The sequence below is a fragment of the Poecilia mexicana genome, unplaced genomic scaffold (genome assembly GCF_051168715.1).
Source record: "Poecilia mexicana isolate PSO_F unplaced genomic scaffold, ASM5116871v1 scaffold_4, whole genome shotgun sequence".
Classification (NCBI taxonomy): Eukaryota; Metazoa; Chordata; class Actinopteri; order Cyprinodontiformes; family Poeciliidae; genus Poecilia; species Poecilia mexicana.
Window position 1 is genome coordinate 30,816,989 of NW_028263373.1, and position 20,626 is coordinate 30,837,614.

Below are 20,626 nucleotides of genomic sequence, written 5' to 3' on the forward strand. Positions count from 1 at the left end.
CTCCTTGGACGACACCAGCCCTCTGGGTCACAATGCGCTAGCACACAACTAGCCCTGGACCCTCCTTAATGCCTTTCCACCATTCAGTGTACTTTTTCAGACTTTCCTGAGGGTTTGTCAGGAGGGGCACAGGATTCTGTTGGTGGGCCCCTTCTGGCCAGAGAGGACTTAGTTTCCTCTACTGCACGAGCTCAGTTTGCGCAGTGGACATTATAGGACTTTGTAGGACTGGAGGGGCCATCCTACAATGGCTAATGCTCATGTATTAGCCATTGTAGGATGTACAATGGCTAAATCATGGGCGCCGTCCACATGAGCTGACTATGCGACCTTGTGCCGTGATAAAGGGCAGGACCAAAGTATTCAGACTTTGACATACTGACTTTCCTGCAGGCATTACAGGATTGGGGATGATCTCCATCTACCTTGGAAGTGTATCTGGCTGCTATTTCCTGTAGGCATGTTGGGCTGAATGGTTGTTCGGTGGGCCGAGACAAGGATGTTGTACTGTTTTGAGAGGTGCTCGGCATTTGCACCCACCCAACTACCCTGTGGCACCGGCATGGGACCTTTCCCTGGTGCTTGAGACTTTTTGGTCCCTCCCATTTGAGACCTTGGGAAATAGGAGGGACCGACTGGGAGAGTCTCACTTAAGACGGCGTTCGTTTTGGCGATGGTTTTCACAAAGCGTCTGGGAGAATTGCACACACGCGTTGCTGAGCCCTGATAGCTGAGCCCTGCTGCCGGTGGAATCCTGATGGCTCAGGTGTTTCACTGTGGCCTGATGAGGCATTTATTCCTAAGGTGTCATTGGCAGCAGGCAGTACCCAGCTGCTCCATCTTACCCGGTTTGACTCCGGAGACTCCTTTGAACCAATGTGGCCTGTTCGTGCTCTTGAGGCATATATCAATGCCATGGCATCTTTCCGAAAGACAAACAGCCTTTTTGTTTGCTTCGTGGGCTCACGGAAATGTCAGGGACTTTCTAAACAGCGACTTGCATACTGGGTTATGGATTTGATCATCAAGGCTTATGCCTTGCAGGACCAGCCACTGCCGGCGGGAGTGAAGTGCCATTCTACGAGGGGCAGTCAACTTCGTTTGCTGCCATGACTGGGTTGCTGTTGGACGTTGTATGCCGTGCAGCCTCCTGGATATCACCTAGTACCTTTGCTCGGGTTTACAGGATGAATGTGGCTGCGCCCCATCCCCTTCAAGGAATTCTGGAGCAGCATACCTTTACATCACATTAGGGTGAGTGATGTAATGGTTGTCCCTTGGATGTTGCAGATTCCTCGTAACCTTGTTGGCATACGTCATCCAGTGCTTAAAGCACCGCCTCTGGTGGTCAGTAGGGATGAAACAGAACAAAAGTTACTACAATAACTACAGTTCTATGAATCCTGGATGACCACCAGAGTGCTTGGTCCCTTGGAATCCTTGCTTCTCACGAGAAGGTTGAGGGACTGAGCGCTGGGTGACTATATAGAGTCACGTGGGTCCCTGGCAGGTGACTTTGTTGTCATTAGCTCTCAACCTGCACATGCGCAATAATGATCATTCAGTGCTTGAATCCGCCTGTGGCAGAGGACTAGTGAGTGTGAGAGCCACTGTCCAGGATGAAACATCCAAGATCCATAAATACATCAAGGACAAAGCCTCAACAGACGATGTGCTCAGCAAATGTCTCAGACAATGGGGAACAGAGGACGAGGTGCTGGAGGAAACATCATGGGAAGACAAGCCCCTACATGGGATGTACCACCGACAAATAACTGAAGTGGCTGATATCAGGAAATCCTACCAATGGATGGAAAAACCTGGACTCAAGGACAGCACAGAGGCCTGGCACCAGAACAATAGAGGCTCAGATCTACCACACCAGACAAGACTCAAGGTGTAGGTTGTCCAAGGAGGCTCCTGAGACAGTCCAGCACATAACAGCAGGGTGCAAGATGCTGGCAGGGAAAGCGTACATGGAATGACATAACCAAGTGGCGAGCATAGTGTACAGGAACATCTGTCCAGAATATGGACTGGAAGCCCCAAGATCAAAGTGGGGAACACCCCCAAAGGTGGTGGAATGACCGAGCTAAGATCCTGTGGGACTTCCAGATCCAGACAGACAAGATGGTAATGGCGAACCAACCGGACATTGTGGTGGTGGATAAACAACAGAGGAAAGCCGTGGTGGATGTAGCAATACCAAGTGACCACAACATCAGGAAAAAGGAGCAGGAGAAACTGGAGAAATACCAGGGCCTCAGAGAGGAACTGGAAAAGGCCTGGAAGGTGAAGACCACAGTGGTGCCTGTGGTCATCGGGGCCCTCGGGGCAGTCACCCCCAAACTGGAACAGTGGCTAAAACATCGTCCCAGAGCTCTATCCTAACACAAGCCAATCTGTGTGTATATTACCTGAACTTTGGTTTATGTTGATGGCTTCTGCTTTAATCACAGTTGTCAGCTCCTCAAAATGTTCTGGGTGAAGAGGGATGGAGCAGGTCTCATGTTTTAGAACAGAGGAACAGTCATGAGCTGCAACCCTAAAGGGGCAACCTTGAGCATCTACAAATGAAAGAGCAATGCAGGCAATGCCTGAAAGACAAGACAAAAAATGGCATCATTAATTCATTTATTAATAAAGATGTATAATTTATGCACAATCAAATATAAAAACATATTTCAGGAATAGAATTGGACTGTTTATGGAATAGTATAAGAACAGAATAAAATGTACTTTATTGATCCCCAAGGGGAAATTGCTTATTAGTTGACAGGCTACTCCACCCAATATGTTAAATATTAATAATGCAAATATAACCATAAGAGATCAAATTTATTAAATATAAGTGTGATGCAAGTAATTCAATGACTGAATATAAATACATAAATATGCATGCATCATCTATAAACAACCTATAAATGAGTGCAGAGAAAAGTAGATTTAAGTTAGTTATTGTATAGTTTAATGGCTACAGGTAGAAATGATTTTCTGTTGCTCTGTGGTTCACTTTGATAAAATGAGTCTCTGGCTGAAGGTGCTCCTGTATCCAGGCACCACATCATGAAGTAGATGAGATTTGTTGTGAAAGATGACCTGCATCTTGGACAGGGACCCTTCTCTCTGACAGAGTCTAGCTCCACTCCAATGACATTCCTGGCTTTGTGGATTAGTTTTCACAACCATCTCTATAAACCCAAGAGTTAATTGTGCGTGAAAATCCCAGTAGATCAGCAGCTTCTGAAATACTCAATTCAGTCCGTCTGGCACCAACAACCATTCAAAGTCATTTAAATCACCTTTCAGTTCAAACTGATGCTCAGTTTGAACTGCAGCAGATCATCTTGGCCATGTCTACATGCCTAAATGCATGGAGTTGCTGCCAAGTTTACAGGTGTACCTAATAAAGTAACCAGAGAGTGGATAATGCTCATATATTTTGAAAACATTCTAAATATATTTTAAATGTAATTCATTCATAAAAATGGTAAACTTAAGATATACTAATTAAGCACATTTATATTACATAAAAATCTTGACACTTTAAGTATAAAAAGTATACTTTTAGTTGTTCCAAAAAAGTGTAAACTTAGCACACTTCAAATTGTGATTTTCTACAATTTCATTACAATTAAAATACATTAAGCACAAAATTAGTTGTTCCACAATAACATGTTTCAAGTTAAATAATCCTTAACAAACTTAAAGTATACTGAATTATTAATCTGGCTTCAAGTATGCTAACATTTTACATACTTAGACTATTTTTCATAAGGGTGGGGAAACAACCCAGCAGAGACTTATTACATCCAACTGATGGAACTTCATATTCCAGTGAACAGCAAGATTGCGTGAACCACACTTATCTGACATTAACGGCAGAAGAAAAAAGTCAAATAATTATGTTCACTGGAGTTCACTCGAAGGCATGTGTCCCACATGCTTTGTTCCCATTACACATCTCAAAAATGCCATCTGGCCCCACCATCCCTAAGCAAAAAGCAGGCTGGATATGGTCTGCTGCTATTTGCAGTTCTGAAATATAAAATGAGACCCCACATACTAACCAACCATATTATTAACACCACTGTGTTAATGTTTCTTCTGGTAAATGCTCTTAGACCACAGTTTTTTATTTTTATTTATTTTTTTATTATTTAGTTTTTTTGTTTATTTATTTATTTAAATTTTTACTATCTGTATTATCCAAAGTTTTTTAGACTTTGGATAATACAGAGAAAGAAACAAGCTATGCTCATGATGATGCTGTATGTTAAGACTTAGAATGTTGTTACCTTTGCCTCCGGTTCCCTGGCCTCCAGGCTTATTGTAGAGGTAGATATCAGAGTCAGCCAAGTCAGTGCTCAAATGAAAGTAATGCTGAAAACAGAAAAAAGTAAAAAAAATTACAACCTTCAAGGTTCACCCAAAAATGCCTTTCCAACGCAATGAAAGCTTATAGACATGTATGCATGTACTCAGATTTCTGAGTTAATTGCTCAATCCCAAAACAGACTCTTAGCACAACTACATACACTCACCGGCCACTTTATTAGGTACCCCGAGAACTGCCTTAATCCTTCGTGGCATAGATTCAACAAGGTACTGGAAATATTCCTCAGAGAGTCTGGTCCATATTAACATAACATTCCACAGTTGCTCAAGATTTGTCGGCTGCACATCCATGATGTGAATCTGTTGTTCCACCACATCCCAAAGATTCTCTATTGGATTGAGATCTGATGACTTTGGAGGCCATTTGAGTTCAGTGAACTCATTGTCATGTTCAAGAAACCAGTCTGAGACGATTGGCGCTTTATGACATGGTGCATTATCCTATGGAAGTATCCATCAGAAGATGGATACACTGTGGTCATAAAGGGATGGGTATGGTCAGCAACAATCAGGTAGGCTGTGGCATTGACACACTGCTCAATTGGTACTAATGGACCCAAAGTGTGCCAGGAAAATATCCCCCACACCATTGCACCACCACCAGCAGCCTGAACCACTGATACAAGGCAGGATGGATCCATGCTTTCATATTGTTGACACCATTTTCCGGCCCTACAATCCGACTGTCGCAGCAGAAATCGAGACTCATAAGACCAGACAATGTTTTCCAATCTTCTATTGTCCACTTTTGGTGAGCCTGTGTGAATTGTAGCCTCAGTTTCCTGTTCTTAGCTGACAGGAGTGGCACCCGGTGTGGTCTTCTGCTGCTGTAGCTCATCCGCCTCAAGGTTTGGCATGTTGTGCGTTCAGAGATGCTCTTCTGCATACCTCAGTTGTAACAAGTGGTTATTTGAGTTACTGTTGCTGTTCTATCAGCTCACACCAGTCTGGCCATTCTCCTCTGACCTCTGGCATCAACAAGGCATTTGCGACCACAGAACTGCCGCTCACTGGATATTTTCTCTTTTTCGGCCCATTCTCTATAAACTCTATAAAGATGGTTGTGCGTGAAAATCCCAATAGGCCAGCAGTTTCTGACGTACTCAGACCAGCCCGTCGGGCACCAACAACCATCCCACGTTCAAAGTCATTTAAATCACCTTTCTTCTCCATTCTCATGCTCAGTTTGAACTGCAGCAGATCATCTTGGCCATGTCTTCATGCCTAAATGCATGGAGTTACTGCCAAGTGATTGGCTGATTCAACAGTTGTGCAGGTGTACCTAATAAAGTGGCCAGTGAGTGTAGATTAAATTATTTTTAAGACAGGCATTTGTCATTTACACTGTAACTTTTTATAACAATTTCCTTTTTTTGCCCACTTCATTATATTTTGAAAAGTATGACTTGTTAAAAAAGATCTGCAGTGCTGCAAGATAACCTCTTTATTCATTTTGAGGATTCACTTTTTTGCATTAAAGAGTCATATTGCCTGTCCTTACTAATCTTCTAACCCTTCATGCTCTTTGTTCTTTCTGTTATGGACAGTCCAGAAAATAGGAGAGGAGTTGGGGCACACAATTTTACATGGTGCAGTGTACCTTGAAATGGTGTACAGTAATGCTGTCAGTGTACTTGGGTATATGCAGGAAGATAAGCAGGTTCTGTCTGAGGTAGTGAGCCAGTGTGGGCAGCCAGGGAAGGCAATACGTTGGAAGATTGAAGGTCATAATTCCAGTGGGAGGAGATCCTGATGGCTGGATAAACTATAACCAGATAATATTTGGAAATATTGAATTAATTCTTTGATTGCCTCTGTGCAAAACAGATGTTGCATTTAAAATAATGTTAAATGTTTGTTGTGTAATAGAAATACTAAGACACAGAAAAGGCAGACTACCTCCACATCAGCAGGAGTTAGCTTGCAGTTCCTAACAAGCATAACTGTTATGATGTCCAAGGTGGTTTCATCCAGGCGCTTCCGAAGCACCTTGACCAGTTCATCTGTGATTTCTGGACCTACACAAGAGATAAAAAATGAATTACAATTGAAAACATACATCCATATAAACCTAGAGACGTCACAGTTGACAAGTGGCTCCAACAGTTCTCTGATGAAACAATTAATCTTTTACACAATCTCTACCTTACAGGGTTTCCCCTAGTGTATCATAAGCCTGGCAGCCCGCCATGCTTTACTAGGCCCCCCGCTAGGCTAAGCCAGAAAAAAATTAGTTTTTTTGTTGTAAAGCCAGATTGCAAGTGTCTCTTGTTGCTCTGAGCATTTCTGTGGGGGAGCAGATTTATTCCTAAAAGACAGGTTTATAGAAGATGAATGTAAAGCCAGGAGAGCGAACACTGCTGAAGTTTACCTCAGCACACGCGCCTCCCTTCACTCCCTTCAAATTGGAAACAGGCTGACCTGCATTGATATTTACATCAAACCCCTGTGAGGAATTATGTTTCTTTGGAGAACACTAAAGGTAAGAGTTTAAAACCCACTGCACCCACAGCTTTCGCGGTCGCCTCGTAGTCACGCATCACACTGGTTTAATATTATTTCATTATTATTTTTAGTAGTTTTCTAGTTTGACTTTGACTTAGGGGCCCCTCTTGCTGCTAAAAACATCAGCACTTCTACCAGCTTCTGTGTTAGATTTAGTGAAATCTGGGAGAGGAGGAATAGTTTTTATTGGCCAACCTAAAAAGCAATAAGTTATAATTGCAGTTTACTAATTTGAATATGTGAACAAACAGAGCTCAAACTCAAAGATTAAACTCATAGCATCAGCCCTGAAGGGCCTTGTGACTTAATTTGGATTAAACAGAAGTGCAAATAATTGATATTCAATTTAATTGCATTTTTTTAATTTGTTGCTTTTAAGAAAAGTTGTGGGTTTAAACAGCATTTCAATGGCGATGTTTTCCTGTAACATACAATTACCCAGTAATATTTTTATATTCTGTCGACCTAACATCTTTTAATACAAAAACATGGTGGACCATCTCGGCACCCTGACCACAGGGCTTAGCAAGTTTACTGGGGGAAACCCTGACCTTATCATTTACAACATTGTACCTGCATTTCCCACTCCATGCACCAGAAGCAGGATGTGTTTGTCTACTTGTCCTACTGGCCGAGAGCCTTCTAAAGAAGATCTGGAGCCCTAAAGGAAGATGCAACAAATAGAAGACTGCCTTACTCAAGTGTGATTTAAAAAAAGCACAAGAACAAGGATCTGGATCATTTCAGGAAATGTATTTAATTGTGGTTCTATAGTGAGTTAATTTCCATTTCCACAGTTTTTTTCTTTACAATGGCAAAAAATGTCTTCACTACTTTCCAAATCAAATCAATCAAATTTTATTTGTATAGCACATTTCAGCAGCAAGGCATTTCAAAGAGCTTTACATCATAACAAACAGAAAAACACAAAGTCATGCAACATAGAATCAACAATCAAAACATTACATTTAGTCAAGTGTCATCATTAAATTTGTAATTGATCACGTTTCAAATACAACTGTAAACAGGTGGTTTTTAGTTGAGATTTAAAGGCACTCAGTGTTTCAGCTGTTTTACAGTTTTCTGGAAGTTTGTTCCACATTTGTGGAGCATAGAAGCTGAATGCTGCTTCTAATCATTTGGTTCTGGGTTGCAGAGCAGACCAAAACCAGAACCAGAAAACTTGAGGGGTCTGGAAGGTTGTTATGATGACAGTAGATTTTTAATGTATTGTGGTGCTAACCCGTTGTGGCTCTGAAGGTTCAGGTCAGAGTCCATCACTACTCCCAGGTTTTGGGCCTAATTGTTAGGTTTTAGTTGTAATAACTGAAGCTGTGCATTGACTATATACCAGTGGTCCCCAACCCCCGGTCTGTGGACCGGTACCGGTCCGTGGACCAATTGGTACCAGACCGCACAAGAAATAATTAAATATTTCCATTTTATGTATTATTTGAATCTGGAGGATATTTTATTTTGAAAATCCTTTAACCGGATTCTCTCGGTTACTTACGCGCCAACACTGAGTCCACAAGCAGCAAATGAATAAGAAACAGATCAGGTGTCTTTGGAAAGTTTCTTTGCAAAGGGGAAAAGGCCCAGAGAAGAGACAGGAGGATGGATTTATCCCGGACCGGTAGGTGAGTCAAACATTCCAAGCCGCTCTGTGTAACATGCGGCGACCGGCTGGTAATGAGGCAATGAAGCTTCAAACTGCTTCACCACGTAGAGACCAAGCAGGCTGTGGATATGAGCAACACTTTGGGTGTCATTGTCTCCATCACTCCCAGATGGACCGTCTGGTTGCAGAGAAACAAGCTCAGGGCTCCGTTAGTCATTATCGTGAGTTAAAATTTTCACGAAAGTAAAATGTTCGTTTTTGTGGCGCTTCTGTTATTTTGAAGAGATATGTAAACGTTACCATAGCGACCAGAATCAGAGAGCGTTTGGGCAGTGGTCAAGAGGAGATGAGTAGAGCTTGAAAGTCTTAAGTCTGGTTTAGACGGCAAGATTTAAGAATTGTTGGACGATTCTCCAAACCTCTGTGATCACAGAGCTGATAAAAGTACAACCAGGGGTGAAAGTAAGGGGGTACGGAGGGGTACTGCGTACCCCCAAAAGATTTAGCAGGGGTACGCAGTACCCTCAAGAAAATGGAGCGTCTGTCTGCTGTAAAGAATCAGCGGGTGCACATAGCCGTGAGTGCGTCCGCTGATTAGACATGACTGACTGGTTATTCTAACAATGACCAGTCTAAAACATTGGTTTTTAACCTTTTTTAGGTACCAAACCCACCAGTTTCATATGCGCATTTACTGAACCCTTCTAATAAGTAAAATATCGCCTGCGCTGCTGGAAACTGTTGAGCAGAGGGGGGGTACGTGCTCCTCTGCAGCACTGATTGGCTCAGCAATGTAACGTGATCCTCTGCAGCAAGTGATGGCAAAGCGGGGCATCATCACGACTTTACACTGTGTGTCTTTACCTCCGCGACAGAGGCTCCGCCGAACCCCTGAAACCGACTCATTGAGCCCCTGGGGTTCGATCGAACCCAGGTTAAGAACCACTGGTCTAAAACATGACTTAAGTTAATAAATAGCTTTTTTATCACTTCATATTGTTTCTGAACTGTTTGTGATATGCTAGACCCTCAATTCTCCACCTTTTGCCCCCCTCGGAGTTCGAAGCTTTCATCAACTGCCAGCCTTTAAAGGTACTCCGCTACAACATTGTTTGTTACAAAATATCCAAAGTAAAAGCAAAGAGAGATGAACTAATTGTATTTCATGTAATTAGGTTCAATTTCAACAACACATCGCAGCTTGAGAACACCGCTATGACCGGAGATTTCATTTAATTTAACATGAGAGTGCTTGCGTGTTTATCTCCAAAACACAGTGGTTGCCAAGGGGATTGGTGCGTTCGATTAAATAGACTGGGTCATTTTGCAAAGGTGGTGCACTAATACTAAAAACCTCCGCTTGCTTTGGGACAGGACGAACAATACATCATTTACCTTTACATAAAAACCGCGAGAACAACTAAATTGTTAAAAAATTCAAACGAAATCGAAACTTGACCAGCATGCAGAGAAAAATAACGTCCTTATTCAAAAGAAAAGACAGGGAGACCGGAGCTGAGAAGATACCCGACAAAATTAAAAAAATAGCTGATGAAGATTTTGAGCAATCTGAGAGTCAGGGTGAGGAGACGCCACGTCACGAAGATGAAGTGGAAGCCGCTTCAGAACAAACAGGTCATGATGCTAGGCCTTCTCATTATCCTTCTGCCTGGACACAGGAACAATATAACCAGCTTAAAATCAGAAATGAATGGTTATATGCTAGAAATGAACAACTGGGATGCAGTCCATTTCATGACATTCAATATATATATATATATATATAAATATATATATATATATATATATATATATATATATATATATATATATATGTAGAGAGAGAGAGAGAGAGAGAGAGAGAGAGAGAGAGAGAGAGAGAGAGATTTTTTTTTTTTTGTCATAGTACCACCAAGAATTTAAAACTACTTTCACCCCTGAGTACAACAGGTTCAATCGTTTCGTGCTCAGCCACAAGGCAGGAGCAACACACCACTCACAAACATCCCAATTAAAGAGGATAATCCAGTAAAACCCCCAACACACCATATGGGAATTTAGAATGACCAAACATGGATCTCGATGTAAAAGCAATAGTGACAGTTTGTGGAGTCATTTTAAGAGATAAAAGACAGCGGGAGCAGCTGCTCTATCTGCACTATGATTTGGAGGTGGCTATGTTTTTTCATAGTTAATATTTTAACTGGATAAACATAACATATAATAATGACCTTTACATATAACAATAAAGATTTTCACATATCCCCGATATCCACCGGACTCTCAGTTGCGTGATATGTCAGCTGTTTTGGATTCCCCTCTGTTATTACGTCGCCGCACTTTCTGATTGGCTACCTGTCACATTCAACAGGTCGTATTCTCGTTCCCAGTCAGGGAAAACCCCACAGGCTGCAATAAAAGGGCCAAGACAACCCAAATTGGGTATGTTCAAGCTTTAGTGGGAACACCAGATAAGGCGGCAGCCTTGTCTGACGGTTCAGCCCCCGACACCCACGGGCCGCAGCAAAAACTTCCAAGTCTTGACCAGTCCGCGATAATAAAAAGGTTGGGGACCACTGCTCTTTAGGGCCAAAAATAATAACTTCTGTTTTGTTTCTGTTCAGCTGGAGAAAGTTTTGGCTCATCCACACATTTATCTGTTCTAAGCATTTATTCAGAGATTGGATGGGGTCAAAGGTGACATCGTAATGTAGAGCTGTGCATCATCCGCATAGTTATGGTAGCTGGATCTTATTTCCTGTTAAAACCTGAGCCAGTGGGAGTATATAAATATTGAAAAGAAGGGGTCCTAGAATTGAACCTTGGGGTACCCCACATGTGACCTCTGACCTCTTTGATGAGAAGTTTCCGATTGAAACAAAGAAATCCCTGTTCTTTATGTAAGGTTCAAACCAGTTGAGCACTGGACCGGAGAACTCTCCAGTCGATTCAGTAAAATGTCATGATCAACAGTGTCAAAAGCTGCACTGAGGTCCAACAGAACCAGCACTGTGGTGAGACCGGAAACCAGACTGGAAACCAGACTGGAAGGAGTCAAAGCGGTTGGTTATTGTTAGGAAGCTATTTAACAGCTTTGTCAATAACTTTACTGATGAATGGAAGGTCAAAGGTCGGCCTGTAATTCTGCAGTAGTGATTTGTCCAGATTGTTCTGTTTTATCAGTGGTTTGATAACTGCTGTTTTCAAAGTCTGGGGGAAAACTCCTGATGAGAGAGATGAGTTACTATTTGGATCAGATCATTAGCAATGACAGGCAAAACTTAAAGAAATGTGTGGGTAGGACATCCAGACAGAAGGAACTGGAGCTTAATTGACTTATAATTTCTTCTAGGGTTTTATAATGAAGTAGTTGAAATCAGGTCATTTTTCCTGTATTTGTTTTGTTTGGGTACAGCATTGGTACTGGCTTTAGAGTGGATCTGCAGATTAATCCGCTGATCTTATGAATTTTCTCTGAAAAGAAACTGGAAAACTTGTTGCAGGTGGCATTAGATTGAAGTTCAGGTGGTAACATCATAGGAGGGTTTGTGAGCCTGTCAACTGTTGCAAATAAAGCTCGATAATTGTTAGTGTTTTTGTTTATGACATCTGCAAAGAAAGCCTCTCTTGCATGTTTTAGTGCTGAGTGATAGTTACGTAGTCTTTCTTTATAGAGTTCATAATAAACGTAAAGTTGAGTTTTACGCCATTTCCGTTCGGCCCAATGGCAGAGTTATCTTGCAGATTGAACTGTTTTTGCATTTCTCCATGGAGATTTCTTCCTACCAGACACAACCTTCACTTTAATGGGGGCAATGTAATCAATATCTGAAAGTTTAGACTGAAAATCATTTACCAACTACGTCATTACAGCTTAAGAGCGAGGAAGAAGAGTAGATTTGATTAAATGTTTGTTGTCTTTTCTGTGAGAGAATGTTTTGTGACAGTAGCTGTTTGTCCACTTGGGTTAACGGATAAAGAACTTCCATCCTAGTCGACATCCTTGAGCCTGTTCTTCTGAAGCGATGATCACATTGTTGTCCTTGTTGATAAAATGAAAAATGTTTGCAGTGAGTAGCTTTATCCCATGTTTGTTAAGATTGCGTCCTCCTCTTCCAAAGAGGTGAAAGCGCTGCCAATAGACCCAGAGGTTATCGATGAAGGTCACTGAGCTGGCAGAGCAGGTTTTAATCAGCCATTTGTTTATCATGAACAGCCTAGAATGTTTTTCGTCTCCTCATTGAGGTGATGGAATTGGACCGCTGAGAAATAACTTCATTTTTAATTTTCCCATAGTGTTCAGAAGAATATTAAAGTCCTTTTTCAGAATCTCTGATTTTTGCTTTGCCAGATCGTTGGCTCCAACATGCACAACTAAAGTCTCAATGTTTGGCTGATCAGCGGTTAGTGAGAGCACTTTGCAAGTCAAATCAGATACAGTGTCACCAAGAAAAGAAACCACTCTTGTTTTCTTGGGATTGCAAACATGACTGATCCCATTTACTGCTTCATCTCCAACAATAAGCACTCTTGGCATATTTTTCATTTTCCTGGTGGTCACTTTGTCCTTCGGAGACAAAGTGTGGGGTGGATGTGTTGGTTTTGCCTCATTGTTGATGTTTGAAGGTGGGCTTTCACTCAGAGGCTCAGGCTGGAGTGCAGAAAATCTGTTTTTCAGTGGGATTCCCATGGAATCGGAATGTTGTGAGGCTTGGGCTGGTCGCTTTGTCCTTGGGGTCGGTGGAGCCGTTTTGGTTCCAGCTGCTTGTTTGCTGTTCTTTGGCGGAGCAGGTGTTGAAGTTGAAGGTGGGTTTTGGCTCAGAGCCGGCCACATTGATTCATACGACCTCTCCGTTGATTTGAGGAAGAGTTGTTTCATTTATCTCAAAGTTCACCTCCAGCCATTGAATCTTCATTTCTATAGACTGAAGTCGTTGTATAATACTGCTAATGTCCCTGGCGTCAGACGGAGGCATTTTGCCCTGGTTCAACTTGGAGGTTAAGAAAAGTAAGATAAAAATAAAAGTAGGAAAGTTCCACAGTCCTTAGGTTTGAAGTAATCCAGTTATGATGTGGATAATGTAAATATAACTATAAAAACTGACTTTAAAAATAACTCACAGGCAAAGTTATCAGTAAGGAGAGAGAGAGCAGGATGAGCTGTTCCTCCTTCTGCTGTCAGCTGTCAAAAAGGAAATTCTCCTACTCTAACATTTTAGGGCAGGAGAATTTCCTTTTTGACAGCTCCGACAGCTGTCATCAGCAAGTGATTTTCAATCAGTTGATGCATGCTGCTGAATAGTTGCTTACTATTCGTCTCCTCTCTGGGTCAATCTAAAACTATTAGAGATGACAACCTACAGTGTGAGACGAAACATTAGTGGCAAACTTCAACATATTTTTTGATAATGTTTTTGTACCTGCTGCATCGAGCAAACCGGTTAAAGAACTGGTTCAACTCGTTTGCCCATTTGAGATCCCCCCCAGCAGGCCAGTTAGCTTTTCTCTTCAGACCTGTGATCGCTCTCATCCCAGTTCAAATGTGGTACAATAAGTGTATTATGCAAAATTAAAGATTTGTAATACAGAACAAATCTTATTCTCCTCAAGACCAACACTTTTGGCTAGTTTTGATTTTACTTGGCAGGTCTGCGGTTTCCAGCTTAATTTATCATATGACACCCAAACTCATCCTGACTCATTCTAAATCAACAGTTAATAGTTATTTTGATTGCATTATTTTTCTTGTTTTTTGCAGTTTCAAATATTATGAATTTAGTTTTATCTAAATTTAGTAATAACTTTTTTGTTTTGGAGCCAATTTTTTAGTCGTTTTCATTTCTGTAGTAACCACCTTGGAGTTCTTGGATGTTTTCTCCAGTACAGAAAATACCAGTATATTAGTACTAGATACTAGTATCTGCAAATATAATGTATTTCAGTAGGTCTGATACTTTGAACACATCATTTATATACAAATCAAATAATTTGGGGCCCAACATTGACCCCTGCAGAAGCCCATAACAGTCTGTCAGAATGTTATGTTGTTCAATAAAATTGTCCAACCGTTTACTAAACACTTTTTCTAATATTTAAAAAAAAATTGGCACAGGTCTATAATGCCCAATGCTTATTGCCAGATTTAAATATAGGAATAACCTTTGCAATTTTCATTGTATTTGGAAATGCTCCAGCTATGAATGACAAGTTGCAGATATAAGTCAGTGGGGTCTGCAGTATCATCAATTATCTTTTTAATAAGTGACATGTTAATTTCATTCCTGTCCATTGATTTTTTTTTATTCTTCAATGGTTAACTGTTTCCCTAGCTTCTATTTTGTCTACAGGTTTCAGGTACATAGATCATGTATTTCTTATTATATAACTTTTCACAGTGTCCCCATCCTGTAGATTTGAGTCATTTATTTGTTCTGCTAACTTCGGCCCCACATTTACAAAACATTCATTAAATTCATTCACTATCTCAGTCTGTGGCAGGGCAGCACAGAGAGACAGGACAAACAACCACACACACACACACACGCACGCACGCACACACACACACACACACACGCACACACACACACACACACACACACACACGGAAGGGAACGGAACGGGTTCAAAGTAGGGCCGACCGTGTTTCCATTAGAACTTCCGACCCGGTTCCACCCGGATCCTTGGTACCACAAGAGCTGTGGTTCCAATCGGGCCGGCCAAGCGGGGCTGCTTAGAATTCAGCAGCTGATTGGTTTCGAGTCAGCCGTTGGTTGTTTTGTTGATCGGGTCTAACTGGCTTTCACTAAACTGTTCTTACTGTATTTTGTAAAGAGTGCTCTTTTTAATATTTTTATTATCATTATTTTTAATTTACGACGAATTCCCCTCAATATTCTGCTGCTACCTGGTCCCATGATAAGGTAATGCTTTTCCTCCGCTTACTCGCTGATGAACGAGTCCAGAACGAACTAGATAGGTCAACGAGGAAAGAGAAAGTTTTCTGCTGCATCTCTGAGGAAAAGGCTTCCACTGACGGCAGATAAACGGTTTCTTGTAAATGATAAGTTGTTTCTCCCCCATTAGCACATTTAGCAGTGAGTGAATGAGGCTAATTGACAGTGCTAACAGCGTCCTACTAGTTCTAACTGGTTGTTTTGGTCAGAACGGTGTATTACTTTAACCAGTAATAGTAATTCAGGAAGGAGATGGAGGAGATTGATTGTTTTCACAGATTATCTGTCTCATAACAAACTGACATTGTGACAGCTTTAACAAATATGGAGAAAACATATGTTTTATTAAATTTATGTACTGCAGCTTGAATAAAATGCAACTACATAGCATTTTTGAGAAGTCTGGATTGCTTTATGTGTATTTTGCACATTGCTTTTGACTGTTGCTCATGGGGAGACATTTCAGTATCTAAAACTAATAGAAAAAATGTAAGCAACCTACTTGCATACTGGATGTGGACTGTTGGATGTTAAATTCATGAGCAGTGAATATTGTGCTAATTATCTGTATTGAACCAAAGAAAGCAAGGCAGACTCAAGCCTTTAAAATTGTGACATTTTTTATGGGTTAAATAGACTCAAAAATTGTAACAGCAGCTGAACAGGGGCCCAATCAAATTTTGGTAACACTTTATTTGAAGGGGGGTGAATAAGACTGTCATGACACTTGTTTAAACTTTACCTTTAATAACATAAAATTACCTAATTTTTAAAGTGCAATCAGTAATACTTTTATAACAAATTTATATCAGTAATGATTTATTGGTTAATGTCAAGTTGTCATAACGAAGACATTTTGAATAATGTCAACTTTGTATTAAAAGTGTCATGATTTACTGAATGACACTTTATGACAACAGTCATAAATATTCATGAAGGCTTATTCATGTTCATGACAGGTGTTATGTCATGTTTATGACAGTGTCATGACAGTCTTATTCACCCCCCCTTTAAATAAAGTGTTACCCACATTTTTTGTCAGGGGTCCCAAGATTCTTGGCGGCGCCCCTGAACACAACCATCCATTTTCTAACACCCTTTTCCCTAGCGGGGCTGGGAGCGGTGCTGGTGCCTACCCAGCGATGGGGTGTGTGGGGTACACCCTGGACAGGTCACCAGTCTGTCGCAGGGTAAACAGAGACACTCTTTTTTTCCCAAAAAATATTGTTCATAATGTTGTTTTATTAAGAAACATTGTGAAAGATATCCGAGTTAGATTCCTCCTGAATAAATCTTTAGATATAAGACTATCTGTGTTATGATTTAGATAAAAACAGTATGCAAAACCAAAATTAGCAATTTTGAAAATGTCATAATAAAGATACTAAAGTACGATATGTTTTCTTACCGTTATGTCTTCAGGATATAAAGGCTCTTGACTTCTAATGAGCCCCATTGAGTGAGTTGGATGAAGGTTTCCATCCAGGTCTGAGTACTTGCCTTTTAGTGAGGTTTCACAGAGTCTATGGAGAAAAACACAAGCCAAATATAAGTTTTCATCTTGAGTTGCCTTAACACAATACTGGCAGCACGTTTTTTTTAGAATTTTAGTTCATAATTTAAAATCTATAAAAATCACATTAAACACCTGCCACATGCAGAAGCTAAAGGAAGCCAAGAGATACTCCAGAACTATATGGAGTGGATGTTCTTTTTTGGTTTTCTCAAAGACATTACTCCCTAAATGTAAACATGCCTCTACCTCTTTGACACCAAAGAGACATGTATATTATGTCCATCCCCCTTTTGTGCTCAGGCACTAGAGGAGTTGTGCCTGAGCTGCACAACAGGGGTTCAACTGGAGTTAGAGAGTTTTAAATCTCTAATTCATTTATACAAGAAGTGGTCACCATAAGAGACTTCTTTGGGAGCAGGTAGGGGTTGGAGTATATTTTAGTTCTTACAGTCTATCATTTTTAAATGAAGTCAACAATCCTGGTTTGCAAACTTTTTAACGTACAAGTATATACATATATATGTAGCTGTGATGTCGGAGGATATTGTCAATGGATTCAAAGATAGACCATAGCTGGGATTTATTAATGATGAGCGGTTTATTAGCCTTCAGATTGCCCAGAGTAATCATCTTGGAGCTCTGAACAGAACTGGCCCCAGTGTTAACGAAGGAAACCACTTTAACAGTGTCAGTGCAGCTGCAGCTGGCTGACATGTCGAGAGTCATCCTTCAGTCATCCTACACAGTGATCTCCTCTTAACAGGGAAACAAAAATAACATTTACATATAAGGTATGCTTTGCAAGCCAAGGTGACACAAAAAATGCAGTGGGAAATACTGTAAAACCACAAAATTCACCTCAGGTAGAAGACTGATTTCGTTGTGCGCTCCTGGTAGACAAACATGTTCTTTCTATTAACTACAGAGAAGGAGTTCAGCACCGAGCGAAGGGCCTGGATAGCTGTAACAGAGGAACAAAGAGATGTGTTTAGAACAAACAACATGAATTCTGACAATGTAGTGAAAACCAAAGAACAAATTTTGTGAGAAAATAGTTACAACCTTCAGGTAACATTCCTGATGCAGGAAGTGGAATTCCAAATGATCACAGCAACATGATTATTTCTAATGCAGTGTCACAATCTACCTACATTTTTTCTTCGTAATATGCTAGGTTACGTGTTACCGAGCATATTGAAGGATCTCTCTCTTGTTGTTGGCAATAGACCACAAGCCATTTCTCCCTCTGGCAGTAGACAAGTGCATTTGTTTTGGTTGTATTTACCCAGAATGCCCTGCGCTATAGTTCGGTATCCAGTCAGCTTGGCTTTCACATATGCAATCAAAATACGCTTGTTCCAGTCGAGGAACAAGCGTATTTAATATACCTGAATATATTACAGTGGGAATGAGGATGGGATGACTTTATTGTAAGACCATCTCTGAAAGAAACAGAGTGAGAAAAGTAAATCCCAGAACTTGTAGCTCTCATCAGGAAGAGGCTAACAAAACGTGAGAAGTGGATGGGACTGTGCGTATCCATGGCAAAATTCCAAATTGGAGAAATACTAGAGTACAGAGAGGGACAACATGATTTTGAATCCTGCTTGAAAAAAATGAAGCTATGGATGATTGCAAATGATGTGCCAGATGAACGATAGCTCAGTGTTTTCCTTGCTGCAATAGGAGCAGACACATACAGACTTTTAAAAAACTTGCTGAGCCCTGATAAACCAATCGCATTCATTTACCAGTAACTGTGTAAGTGATCACTATAAGCCAAAAGCCATCACAAATGTGGAGAGATTCCGTTTTCAAAAAAGGAACCAAAATTAGGGTGAGTCAATGGCAGACTATATTTTGTCTTTAAAACACACAACGCACTGAGTTTGGCAGACATCTTAACAAGGCTCTGCTCATTTGAATGTGGATGTCATCTGCCAAACCAAAGCTGCAGGAAGCCAGAGATTCTGTAGGAACAGAGCCTTGGATGGGGAAAGGCTACATATGTTCTGAGTAATCATCCGATGCGTCACAGGTGTGATTCTAATGATATTATTACTTGAATGGTGAATACACAAAGGGAACATTCAGCGCTTTCAGCACCATCCTCTGGTATTCTTTCTGGATTCATAGAACTGTAGTTATATATATAACTTTCATCTCTAAAATGAAAATGCCATTCATTGGTGTATGTCTACCTAACTGTAAAACTGTAACATATACATGTCCCTCACAATTTTGTTCACTTTAGAAAATACAGGGATCTCCAACTCACCCCTGGACACCCCCATGTTGGGGCCCATCTTGAGGCGTGGATGGATGTGGATAACTGTTCTCCACACAACGTCGCATGCAAAATGCCCAGGGATAAATTGCATGGTGGCTGCCAAGTAATCTCTGGCCTGGTAGCTCTCCTCTGTGTTGTAGTCTGAGTGGTTTGAACAAAATACACACAAAATACATATACTTCAGTTTTTATGTGACTGCAAGTTTATCAAGTCAGAGAAACATCCCAACCATCATATTTTAAATGAGCCACAGATGAAACTGTAAGGCAGGGGTGTCAAACTCCAGTCCTCGAGGGCCGGTGTCCTGCAGTTTTTAGATGTACCACAGGTACAAAACACTGGAATGAAATGGCTTAATTACCTCCTCCTTGTGTAGGTAAGTTCACCAGAGTCCTGCTAATGACCTAATTATTCTATTCAGGTGTGGTGCCTAAAAGTTGTCCTGCAACTTTTAGGCACATCTAAAAGTTGCAGGACAGCGGCCCTCGAGGACTGGAGTTTGACACCTGTGCTGTAAGGGCTGAAAAAACTCATGTTATCTGCCAACTCACCGTCAGTGGTGTTCTGCCTTTGCCTGAAGAGAGAGTCATTCTTCCAGATATCCTCCTCACTTTCTGCCACCAACAGTGTGTTACATACATGGCTATCATGCAGGTCCTGGAGCAGCATGCGCTAAAACATACCAAAAACAATAAAAGTAGGATTCTATTAAACCAACCTGCTTAAAGCATTCAAGGAATTTTGATAACTGAATGACAACAACTTCTAGCTGTACTTTTCTGGACTGTTATCTGCTACTCTGTGCATACTCAGGGTGGTGGAATTTTATCAAAAAGATAAAATGACATGCAACAAATCCTAATCCAAAATAGTGTAAAGATGCAATAACTAAAGCCACCTGATTTACAATCCTGCAAACTTCACCAATCCTCCGGACCACTGTTTGATGCAGTTCTAAGAATTCAGGAAGCTCGTGTTCATTGACTTTCCTTTCTAGCTGCTCCACGTCAACTTCTTTTTCTTCACTCAAGGATCTGGAAAAAATGTTTTTTAATTAATTCAAAGAAAGTCAGAGCTTCAAATATCTATAGCAAACTGTCCAATATCCCAAAAGAAAAGCAACATTTTGTTTTCTCCACACAAAGATATCTGCTTAAATTCCATTACTAACCTAGACAATGACAGAGAAACAGCTCATCTTTAGAAGAGGAAAATATGAATCACATTTTGTTGATGGAAGTAAAAAACATTTAAAAAGCCCTCACATTTTTCAAATTTTCCTCTTAACTAGAGAACCACCAGCAGTGATTCCCCCAGTGGATACACATGCTCCATCTGTTTA

General features: G+C 40.8%; 1 protein-coding gene across 5 annotated transcripts in view; it reads right to left on the reverse strand.

Annotated features, from left to right (window-relative positions):
- szt2 (SZT2 subunit of KICSTOR complex) overlaps positions 1-20,626 on the reverse strand; it is a 170,437-nt gene that overhangs the window by 64,848 nt on the left and 84,963 nt on the right. For all 5 annotated transcript variants that reach the window (XM_088005191.1, XM_088005192.1, XM_088005193.1 and 2 more), the window contains exons 41-50: positions 20,183-20,318; positions 19,836-19,956; positions 19,272-19,424; positions 17,852-17,954; positions 16,886-17,000; positions 7,477-7,564; positions 6,298-6,416; positions 5,999-6,163; positions 4,299-4,383; positions 2,418-2,597 (exon numbers count right to left, since the gene is read on the reverse strand). In XM_088005191.1, coding sequence (XP_087861317.1) covers positions 2,418-2,597; positions 4,299-4,383; positions 5,999-6,163; positions 6,298-6,416; positions 7,477-7,564; positions 16,886-17,000; positions 17,852-17,954; positions 19,272-19,424; positions 19,836-19,956; positions 20,183-20,318 — 1,265 coding nt within the window. The remainder of the gene's footprint in view (positions 1-2,417; positions 2,598-4,298; positions 4,384-5,998; positions 6,164-6,297; positions 6,417-7,476; positions 7,565-16,885; positions 17,001-17,851; positions 17,955-19,271; positions 19,425-19,835; positions 19,957-20,182; positions 20,319-20,626) is intronic.